The sequence below is a fragment of the Haliotis rufescens genome, unplaced genomic scaffold, assembly GCF_023055435.1.
Source record: "Haliotis rufescens isolate VD_foot unplaced genomic scaffold, xgHalRufe1.0.p SCAF_2, whole genome shotgun sequence".
NCBI classification, from domain to species: Eukaryota; Metazoa; Mollusca; class Gastropoda; order Lepetellida; family Haliotidae; genus Haliotis; species Haliotis rufescens.
This window is the reverse complement of record NW_025963890.1, coordinates 61,797-73,964: the sequence shown is the minus strand read 5'-3', so window position 1 is coordinate 73,964 and position 12,168 is coordinate 61,797. Positions and strand designations below refer to the sequence as shown.

The following is a 12,168-nucleotide window of genomic DNA, read 5'->3' as shown; positions in this document are numbered from 1 at the left end:
GTAAACCTCAACACTCACTATAGTTTTATGACGCAGTTACTCGGGTAAACCTCAACACTCACTATAGTTTTATGACGCAGTTACTAGGGTAAACCACAACACTCACTATAGTTTTATGACGCAGTTACTAGGGTAAACCTCAACACTCACTATAGTTTTAGGACGCAGTTACTAGGGCAAACCACAACACTCACTATAGTTTTAGGACGCAGTTACTCGGGTAAACCACAAACCTCACTATAGTTTTATGACGCAGTTACTAGGGTAAACCACAAACCTCACTATAGTTTTATGACGCAGTTACTGGGGTAAACCACAAACCTCACTATAGTTTTATGACGCAGTTACTAGGGTAAACCACAACACTCACTATAGTTTTATGACGCAGTTACTAGGGTAAACCACAAACCTCACTATAGTTTTATGACGCAGTTACTCGGGTAAACCTCAACACTCACTATAGTTTTAGGACGCAGTTACTAGGGTAAACCACAACACTCACTATAGTTTTATGACGCAGTTACTCGGGTAAACCTCAACACTCACTATAGTTTTTTGACGCAGTTACTAGGGTAAACCACAACACTCACTATAGTTTTAGGACGCAGTTACTAGGGTAAACCGCAAACCTCACTATAGTTTTATGACGCAGTTACTTGGGTAAACCTCAACACTCACTATAGTTTTATGACGCAGTTACTAGGGTAAACCTCAACACTCACTATAGTTTTATGACGCAGTTACTGGGGTAAACCTCAACACTCTCTATAGTTTTATGACGCAGTTACTAGGGTAAACCACAAACCTCACTATAGTTTTATGACGCAGTTACTAGGGTAAACGACAACACTCACTTTAGTTTGATGACGCAGTTACTAGGGTAAACCTCAACACTCACTATAGTTTTATGACGCAGTTACTAGGGTAAACCTCAACACTCACTATAGTTTTATGACGCAGTTACTGGTGTAAACCACAACACTCACTATAGTTTTAGGACGCAGTTACTCGGGTAAACCACAACACTCACTATAGTTTTATGACGCAGTTACTAGGGTAAACCACAACACTCACTATAGTTTTAGGACGCAGTTACTCGGGTAAACCTCAACACTCACTATAGTTTTATGACGCAGTTACTAGGGTAAACCACAACACTCACTATAGTTTTATGACGCAGTTACTGGGGTAAACCACAACACTCACTATAGTTTTATGACGCAGTTACTAGGGTAAACCTCAACACTCACTATAGTTTTAGGACGCAGTTACTCGGGTAAACCTCAACACTCGCTATAGTTTTATGACGCAGTTACTAGGGTAAACCTCAACACTCACTATAGTTTTATGACGCAGTTACTAGGGTAAACCACAACACTCACTATAGTTTTATGACGCAGTTACTAGGGTAAACCTCAACACTCACTATAGTTTTATGACGCAGTTACTAGGGTAAACCTCAACACTCACTATAGTTTTAGGACGCAGTTACTAGGGTAAACCTCAACACACACTATAGTTTTATGACGCAGTTACTAGGGTAAACCTCAACACACACTATAGTTTTATGACGCAGTTACTAGGGTAAACCTCAACACTCACTATAGTTTTAGGACGCAGTTACTAGGGTAAACCTCAACACTCACTATAGTTTTATGACGCAGTTACTAGTGTAAACCACAACACTCACTATAGTTTTAGGACGCAGTTACTCGGGTAAACCACAACACTCACTATAGTTTTAGGACGCAGTTACTCGGGTAAACCTCAACACTCACTATAGTTTTATGACGCAGTTACTAGGGTAAACCACAAACCTCACTATAGTTTTATGACGCAGTTACTAGGGTAAACCACAACACTCACTTTAGTTTGATGACGCAGTTACTAGGGTAAACCTCAACACACACTATAGTTTTAGGACGCAGTTACTAGGGTAAACCTCAACACTCACTATAGTTTTATGACGCAGTTACTAGTGTAAACCACAACACTCACTATAGTTTTAGGACGCAGTTACTCGGGTAAACCACAACACTCACTATAGTTTTATGACGCAGTTACTCGGGTAAACCACAACACTCACTATAGTTTTAGGACGCAGTTACTCGGGTAAACCTCAACACTCACTATAGTTTTATGACGCAGTTACTAGGGTAAACCACAACACTCACTATAGTTTTATGACGCAGTTACTCGGGTAAACCACAAACCTCACTATAGTTTTATGACGCAGTTACTAGGGTAAACCTCAACACTCACTATAGTTTTATGACGCAGTTACTAGTGTAAACCACAACACTCACTATAGTTTTAGGACGCAGTTACTCGGGTAAACCACAACACTCACTATAGTTTTAGGACGCAGTTACTAGGGTAAACCACAACACTCACTATAGTTTTAGGACGCAGTTACTCGGGTAAACCACAACACTCACTATAGTTTTAGGACGCAGTTACTCGGGTAAACCTCAACACTCACTATAGTTTTATGACGCAGTTACTAGGGTAAACCACAAACCTCACTATAGTTTTATGACGCAGTTACTAGGGTAAACCTCAACACTCACTATAGTTTTAGGACGCAGTTACTAGGGTAAACCACAAACCTCACTATAGTTTTATGACGCAGTTACTAGGGTAAACCACAACACTCACTTTAGTTTGATGACGCAGTTACTAGGGTAAACCTCAACACACACTATAGTTTTAGGACGCAGTTACTAGGGTAAACCTCAACACTCACTATAGTTTTATGACGCAGTTACTAGTGTAAACCACAACACTCACTATAGTTTTAGGACGCAGTTACTCGGGTAAACCACAACACTCCCTATAGTTTTATGACGCAGTTACTCGGGTAAACCACAACACTCACTATAGTTTTAGGACGCAGTTACTGGGGTAAACCTCAACACTCACTATAGTTTTATGACGCAGTTACTAGGGTAAACCACAACACTCACTATAGTTTTATGACGCAGTTACTCGGGTAAACCACAAACCTCACTATAGTTTTATGACGCAGTTACTAGGGTAAACCACAACACTCACTTTAGTTTGATGACGCAGTTACTAGGGTAAACCTCAACACTCACTATAGTTTTATGACGCAGTTACTAGGGTAAACCTCAACACTCACTATAGTTTTAGGACGCAGTTACTAGGGTAAACCACAACACTCACTATAGTTTTATGACGCAGTTACTAGGGTAAACCACAACACTCACTATAGTTTTATGACGCAGTTACTAGGGTAAACCTCAACACTCACTATAGTTTTAGGACGCAGTTACTAGGGTAAACCACAACACTCACTATAGTTTTAGGACGCAGTTACTAGGGTAAACCTCAACACTCACTATAGTTTTAGGACGCAGTTACTAGGGTAAACCACAACACTCACTATAGTTTTAGGACGCAGTTACTAGGGTAAACCTCAACACTCACTATAGTTTTAGGACGCAGTTACTAGGGTAAACCTCAACACTCACTATAGTTTTATGACGCAGTTACTCGGGTAAACCACAACACTCACTATAGTTTTATGACGCAGTTACTAGGGTAAACCACAACACTCACTATAGTTTTATGACGCAGTTACTAGTGTAAACCACAACACTCACTATAGTTTTAGGACGCAGTTACTCGGGTAAACCACAACACTCACTATAGTTTTATGACGCAGTTACTGGGGTAAACCTCAACACTCACTATAGTTTTATGACGCAGTTTCTGGGGTAAACCTCAACACTCACTATAGTTTTATGACGCAGTTACTAGGGTAAACCACAACACTCACTTTAGTTTGATGACGCAGTTACTCGGGTAAACCTCAACACTCACTATAGTTTTATGACGCAGTTACTGGGGTAAACCTCAACACTCACTATAGTTTTATGACGCAGTTACTCGGGTAAACCACAACACTCACTATAGTTTTATGACGCAGTTACTCGGGTAAACCACAACACTCACTATAGTTTTAGGACGCAGTTACTAGGGTAAACCTCAACACTCACTATAGTTTTAGGACGCAGTTACTAGGGTAAACCTCAACACTCACTATAGTTTTATGACGCAGTTACTCGGGTAAACCACAACACTCACTATAGTTTTATGACGCAGTTACTAGGGTAAACCACAACACTCACTATAGTTTTAGGACGCAGTTACTAGGGTAAACCTCAACACTCACTATAGTTTTAGGACGCAGTTACTAGGGTAAACCACAACACTCACTATAGTTTTATGACGCAGTTACTAGTGTAAACCACAACACTCACTATAGTTTTAGGACGCAGTTACTCGGGTAAACCACAACACTCACTATAGTTTTATGACGCAGTTACTGGGGTAAACCTCAACACTCACTATAGTTTTATGACGCAGTTTCTGGGGTAAACCTCAACACTCACTATAGTTTTATGACGCAGTTACTAGGGTAAACCACAACACTCACTTTAGTTTGATGACGCAGTTACTCGGGTAAACCTCAACACTCACTATAGTTTTATGACGCAGTTACTGGGGTAAACCTCAACACTCACTATAGTTTTATGACGCAGTTTCTGGGGTAAACCTCAACACTCACTATAGTTTTATGACGCAGTTTCTGGGGTAAACCTCAACACTCACTATAGTTTTATGACGCAGTTACTAGGGTAAACCACAACACTCACTTTAGTTTGATGACGCAGTTACTCGGGTAAACCTCAACACTCACTATAGTTTTATGACGCAGTTACTGGGGTAAACCTCAACACTCACTATAGTTTTATGACGCAGTTACTCGGGTAAACCACAACACTCACTATAGTTTTAGGACGCAGTTACTAGGGTAAACCTCAACACTCACTATAGTTTTAGGACGCAGTTACTAGGGTAAACCACAACACTCACTATAGTTTTATGACGCAGTTACTAGTGTAAACCACAACACTCACTATAGTTTTAGGACGCAGTTACTCGGGTAAACCACAACACTCACTATAGTTTTATGACGCAGTTACTGGGGTAAACCTCAACACTCACTATAGTTTTATGACGCAGTTTCTGGGGTAAACCTCAACACTCACTATAGTTTTATGACGCAGTTACTAGGGTAAACCACAACACTCACTTTAGTTTGATGACGCAGTTACTCGGGTAAACCTCAACACTCACTATAGTTTTATGACGCAGTTACTGGGGTAAACCTCAACACTCACTATAGTTTTATGACGCAGTTACTCGGGTAAACCACAACACTCACTATAGTTTTATGACGCAGTTACTCGGGTAAACCTCAACACTCACTATAGTTTTAGGACGCAGTTACTCGGGTAAACCACAACACTCACTATAGTTTTATGACGCAGTTACTGGGGTAAACCTCAACACTCACTATAGTTTTATGACGCAGTTACTGGGGTAAACCTCAACACTCACTATAGTTTTATGACGCAGTTACTAGGGTAAACCACAACACTCACTTTAGTTTGATGACGCAGTTACTCGGGTAAACCTCAACACTCACTATAGTTTTATGACGCAGTTACTAGGGTAAACCTCAACACTCACTATAGTTTTATGACGCAGTTACTAGGGTAAACCACAACACTCACTATAGTTTTAGGACGCAGTTACTAGGGTAAACCACAACACTCACTATAGTTTTAGGACGCAGTTACTCGGGTAAACCTCAACACTCACTATAGTTTTATGACGCAGTTACTCGGGTAAACCACAAACCTCACTATAGTTTTATGACGCAGTTACTAGTGTAAACCACAACACTCACTATAGTTTTAGGACTCAGTTACTCGGGTAAACCACAACACTCACTATAGTTTTAGGACGCAGTTACTCGGGTAAACCTCAACACTCACTATAGTTTTAGGACGCAGTTACTCGGGTAAACCACAACACTCACTATAGTTTTATGACGCAGTTACTCGGGTAAACCTCAACACTCACTATAGTTTTAGGACGCAGTTACTCGGGTAAACCACAACACTCACTATAGTTTTATGACGCAGTTACTCGGGTAAACCTCAACACTCACTATAGTTTTAGGACGCAGTTACTCGGGTAAACCACAACACTCACTATAGTTTTATGACGCAGTTACTCGGGTAAACCTCAACACTCACTATAGTTTTATGACGCAGTTACTCGGGTAAACCACAACACTCACTATAGTTTTATGACGCAGTTATTCGGGTAAACCACAACAAACACAAAATGTAAGGAGGCATATTTCTTTTATTCACCTCCACCTGATTAAATGAATAATCCGTAACATTCTGTTTCCTTGATTGCACATTGTCACTCAGTGTCCTCAGGAGTCAGGAAAAGTCACTAATCTGCCACATCGTCAAGTTGTTCACATGACACAGAGTAGCCCAGATAGACGCCAGCTACACATAAATAACTCCCTTGATGCAGTTCTTACGACTACAAATATACACTTGCAAACAATTGTTAGATTCTATTAATAAGAATTATGATAAACGGAGTCTTAAGGTTAATTTTTCGAAAACATTTAATATTGGTCAAGATATTTAGGAAAATTAGAAGAATTCTAAATTCACTTTTACAAAATAAAATCTGATAGAGCAAACAACCAAATCATTGTTAACTGAACGGCAAAAGAAACTTTGCACCAGATTGAAGAGACTGTAATTAATAAACTGAAAATAACAATAGTTTGAGGTAAAGTATATTTAATAAACCAACAATTCCACAAAGTATTGAATAACTCAAACTTGACAATTTGTGTTTACATATTGTACACCAGGCAAACAAAATCAGTGGAAGTTGAAAATTCAGTTGTTCAGATTTTAACTGCAATTCATTCAAACAGGGAAAGTGGTCAAAGACACAAAACCTGTCATTTTAATACCGAATTTGGCCACCCCGTGCCTCCATACATGCAAAGACTGGCCACTCCGTGCCTCCATACATGCAAAGACTGGCCGCCCCGTGCCTCCATACATGCAAAGACTGGCCACTCCGCGCCTCCATACATGCAAAGACTGGCCATCCCGTGCCTCCATACATGCAAAGACTGGCCACCCCGTGCCTCCATACATGCAAAGACTGGCCACCCCGGCCCGTGCCTCCATACATGCAAAGACTGGCCACTCCGCGCCTCCATACATGCAAAGACTGGCCACCCCGTGCCTCCATACATGCAAAGACTGGCCACCCCGTGCCTCCATACATGCAAAGACTGGCCACCCCGTGCCTCCATACATGCAAAGACTGGCCACCCCGTGCCTCCATACATGCACAGACTGGCCACTCCGCGCCTCCATACATGCAAAGACTGGCCACCCCGTGCCTCCATACATGCAAAGACTGGCCACCCCGTGCCTCCATACATGCAAAGACTGGCCGCCCCGTGCCTCCATACATGCAAAGACTGGCCACCCCGTGCCTCAATACATGCAAAGACTGGCCACCCCGTGCCTCCATACATGCAAAGACTGGCCACTCCGTGCCTCCATACACGCAAAGACTGGCCACCCCGTGCCTCCATACATGCAAAGACTGGCCACCCCGCGCCTCCATACATGCAAAGACTGGCCACTCCCGTGCCTCCATACATGCAAAGACTGGCCACTCCGCGCCTCCATACATGCAAAGACTGGCCACCCCGTGCCTCCATACATGCAAAGACTGGCCACCCCGTGCCTCCATACATGCAAAGACTGGCCACCCCGTGCCTCCATACATGCAAAGACTGGCCACTCCGCGTCTCCATACATGCAAAGACTGGTCACTCCGTGCCTCCATACATGCAAAGACTGGCCACCCCGTGCCTCCATACATGCAAAGACTGGCCACTCCGCGTCTCCATACATGCAAAGACTGGCCACCCCGTGCCTCCATACATGCAAAGACTGGCCACCCCGTGCCTCCATACATGCAAAGACTGGCCACCCCGGCCCGTGCCTCCATACATGCAAAGACTGGCCACCCCGCGCCTCCATACATGCAAAGACTGGCCACCCCGTGCCTCCATACATGTAAAGACTGGCCACCCCGTGCCTCCATACATGTAAAGACTGGCCACCCCGTGCCTCCATACATGCAAAGACTGGCCACTCCGCGCCTCCATACATGCAAAGACTGGCCACCCCGGCCCGTGCCTCCATACATGCAAAGACTGGCCACCCCGTGCCTCCATACATGCAAAGACTGGCCACCCCGTGCCTCCATACATGCAAAGACTGGCCACCCCGTGCCTCCATACATGCACAGACTGGCCACTCCGCGCCTCCATACATGCAAAGACTGGCCACCCCGTGCCTCCATACATGCAAAGACTGGCCACCCCGTGCCTCCATACATGCAAAGACTGGCCGCCCCGTGCCTCCATACATGCAAAGACTGGCCACCCCGTGCCTCAATACATGCAAAGACTGGCCACCCCGTGCCTCCATACATGCAAAGACTGGCCACTCCGTGCCTCCATACACGCAAAGACTGGCCACCCCGTGCCTCCATACATGCAAAGACTGGCCACCCCGCGCCTCCATACATGCAAAGACTGGCCACTCCCGTGCCTCCATACATGCAAAGACTGGCCACTCCGCGCCTCCATACATGCAAAGACTGGCCACCCCGTGCCTCCATACATGCAAAGACTGGTCACTCCGCGCCTCCATACATGCAAAGACTGGCCACTCCGTGCCTCCATACATGCAAAGACTTGCCCCCCCGTGCCTCCATACATGCAAAGACTGGCCACCCCGTGCCTCCATACATGCAAAGACTGGCCACCCCGTGCCTCCATACATGCAAAGACTGGCCACCCCGTGCCTCCATACATGCAAAGACTGGCCACCCCGGCCCGTGCCTCCATACATGCAAAGACTGGCCACCCCGTGCCTCAATACATGCAAAGACTGGCCACCCCGTGCCTCCATACATGCAAAGACTGGCCACCCCGTGCCTCCATACATGCAAAGACTTGCCCCCCCGTGCCTCCATACATGCAAAGACTGGCCACCCCGTGCCTCCATACATGCAAAGACTGGCCACCCCGTGCCTCCATACATGCAAAGACTGGCCACCCCGTGCCTCCATACATGCAAAGACTGGCCACCCCGGCCCGTGCCTCCATACATGCAAAGACTGGCCACCCCGTGCCTCAATACATGCAAAGACTGGCCACCCCGTGCCTCCATACATGCAAAGACTGGCCACCCCGTGCCTCCATACATGCAAAGACTGGCCACCCCGTGCCTCCATACATGCAAAGACTGGCCCCCCCGTGCCTCCATACATGCAAAGACTGGCCACCCCGTGCCTCCATACATGCAAAGACTGGCCACCCTGTGCCTCCATACATGCAAAGACTGGCCACTCCGTGCCTCCATACATGCAAAGACTGGCCGCCCCGTGCCTCCATACATGCAAAGACTGGCCACCCCGTGCCTCCATACATGCAAAGACTGGCCACCCCGTGCCTCCATACATGCAAAGACTGGCCACCCCGCGCCTCCATACATGCAAAGACTGGCCACCCCGTGCCTCCATACATGCAAAGACTGGCCACCCCGTGCCTCCATACATGCAAAGACTGGCCACCCCGTGCCTCCATACATGCAAAGACTGGCCACCCCGTGGCTCCATACATGCAAAGATTCTGTGTCTGAGGTGACGTGGCAAGCGGGTCCACCTTGTAGAGCTTGTATCAACTCTTGTCTGTACGTGGAGGGTGTAACTCGACTGTCCAAGACGTCATAGATGTGTTGTATTAGTGATAAGTCAGGAGAGCATGCCGGCCACGGTAAGACGTTGACGTTGTTGTTAGCAAGTAAGTCCACTACGAAACGAGAAGTGTGGGACCTGGCGTTGTCGGGATGGTACAGAACACTTCGGGGCTGTTGCTGGAGGTAGGGCAGCACTACTGGACGGAGCATGTTATTTATTTTGCGTTGCGCATTGAGGTTTCCATTGATAACGAGTGGCGTTGATCGGTCTAAAAATATTCTCCCCACACCATAATGCCATCTCCACCGTAAGGAACGACTTCTTGAACGCAGCAAGCAGCTGTCCGTTCACCTCTGCGTAGGTAACAACGATGTCTGCCATGAACTCTAAACAAAAAGAACCTGCTTACGTCCGTAAAGACCACGCGGTGTAAATCCCGACGCTGCCACCGTCGCACTGTATTAGCCAATCGAATTCGTCAACATCTGTCCTCTGAACGGTCGATAGGTCCCATACCTGCTGCCCGAAATCTTTTTGTCACTGTGTGTGTGCTCACCCACCGATCCAAAGCATTCACTGCCCATGGCGTCACTGTGAGGAAGCGGTTGCGGAGGTGCAACGTTCGCAGATACCGGTCTTCCTTTGGCGTAGTGACCCGTGGTCTCCCTTTGCTGACCATGTCCGATGTCCTTCCAGTCTGTCTGAAACCCTGAAACAAGTTTCCAACGGCAACACGGGAACAGACAAAGGTTCTTGCAACGTGGGCGTGCATGGTCCCCCTCTTGACCATCCCAATTGCTCGCTCACGTTGCTCTGATGTTCTTAAACTGTTTAATTCACTTGGGCCTATTGCACCAAATTTTAAAATTACATGGTTTATGGCGAACTTGGTAGATTTTCTGAAATAAAAGAAGTTACGATCAGAATGGTTTCTTTTGGGACGAAACTCTTATTCGGATTATCATCAAAAACTATCTTTACTCATTTTTACTTTATTATATAATGATAACCTATTTGAAAGGCGCAAACATAAATGGATAACCTTTGTAAAACAAATCCTCGACGATCTTGTCTTAAGTTTCATTTGGCAATCACAAAGTTTTCAAAGTCCAAATCATTTTAAAACTATGGTTAAGATAACATTAAATGAGATCAAATGCTGGAAAGCCACACGAGATAAATATTCCAAAGGAGCCACGTAATCTATAGTTAAAAATGAATCCCTGAATTTCGAAAATTATTTAAATATGAAAGTAAGTACTAGTACTAGTACTAGACTAGCATTTTGGCTCAAAGTGTTCCCGATTCACAATAGCTACAACATTGCTGAGTGAGGGGTAACCAACAAACAAACAAATCGTATGTGTACAATGTATACATTTATCCCAAAGACCCCCGGAGATCAGAATATGTGAGGACGTAACCAATTAACCACGACCATTTATGGCAACCGACAAGTCATAATTTAACATAATGCCGATATACCACTAAGTATATATTCGTTCTACCAACGTCCCTTATTTATGTGAAAGAACGTTTGACACTTTGTAAGACCCTAAGAGTGCACTTAAAAATAGAAAGGCGGCTGGATATGTGGGCGGGTAGTCCTTCCACGTGTAGTTATTTAAGTATCATCGTGGAAATACCATTACATCATCATCATACAGAGTATCATCGTGGAAATACCATTACATCATCATCATACAGAGTATCATCGTGGAAATACCATAACATCATCATCATACATAGTATCATCGTGGAAATACCATTACATCATCATCATACAGAGTATCATCGTGGAAATACCATTACATCATCATCATACAGAGTATCATCGTGGAAATACCATAACATCATCATCATACATAGTATCATCGTGGAAATACCATTACATCATCATCATACAGAGTATCATCGTGGAAATACCATTACATCGTCACACCTGTTAGAGCGTGTCGTCTACCCCTCTTGTAACCAACAGCATACGTCAGTTCTTAAAAAACCAGTCAGTCTCGATTGTTGTCAGTCCATGCTGAACCACCTTATCTGGTTTCAACTAAATACCGGGCGCACCAGAGACAAAGTCCCCTAAGGCGCCGCACTTCGCTGTGCCATAAACCTATCTTAATGAGTTCGAATCCGGGCTTCGAATCCCGGTTCTCCCTGATTATGTTTCCAGGTTTGTCAGCACCGTTCACGTGCTGTGGGTTTCACCAACGTGTTAAATGTCGTAGACCTCTATCACTTCGACTTTCCTACCGTATCAAGAAAACCGATTTCACTTACCTATCTGTCTGTACAGCAGGTTCCATTTGGACCTGAATGTTTATGAACTACCAATTTCTAAATGCATGTCAGAGAAACATACTGTCATCCAACACTGCAGGTAGACTAGCATTGTTTTTAGTTGTCCCATGAGGTTATTGTTGTGTCACCCAACACAACAGATGACTTTCTGAA

The 12,168-nt window shown here is 44.7% G+C and overlaps 2 protein-coding genes across 8 annotated transcripts in view; one reads left to right on the top strand and one right to left on the bottom strand.

Annotated features, from left to right (window-relative positions):
* Positions 1 to 12,168, top strand: part of LOC124119634 — a 46,021-nt gene that overhangs the window by 17,590 nt on the left and 16,263 nt on the right. The window lies entirely within an intron of this gene.
* LOC124119635 lies at positions 6,229 to 12,164 on the bottom strand. 7 transcript variants are annotated; one of them, XM_048399441.1, is made up of 4 exons: positions 11,995 to 12,164; positions 8,849 to 10,607; positions 7,942 to 8,266; positions 6,229 to 7,487 (listed from the first exon to the last, which is right to left on the bottom strand). In XM_048399441.1, exons 2-4 carry the CDS (start codon positions 8,852 to 8,854, stop codon positions 6,880 to 6,882), a joined length of 939 nt encoding a protein of 312 aa, XP_048255398.1. In that variant the 5' UTR covers positions 8,855 to 10,607; positions 11,995 to 12,164; the 3' UTR covers positions 6,229 to 6,879. The 7 variants fall into 7 exon arrangements, with proteins under 7 accessions (XP_048255398.1, XP_048255393.1, XP_048255396.1 ...); XM_048399436.1 differs by having other exon boundaries at positions 6,229 to 7,941; positions 7,974 to 8,683; positions 11,995 to 12,163; XM_048399439.1 differs by having other exon boundaries at positions 6,229 to 7,941; positions 7,974 to 8,266; positions 11,995 to 12,163.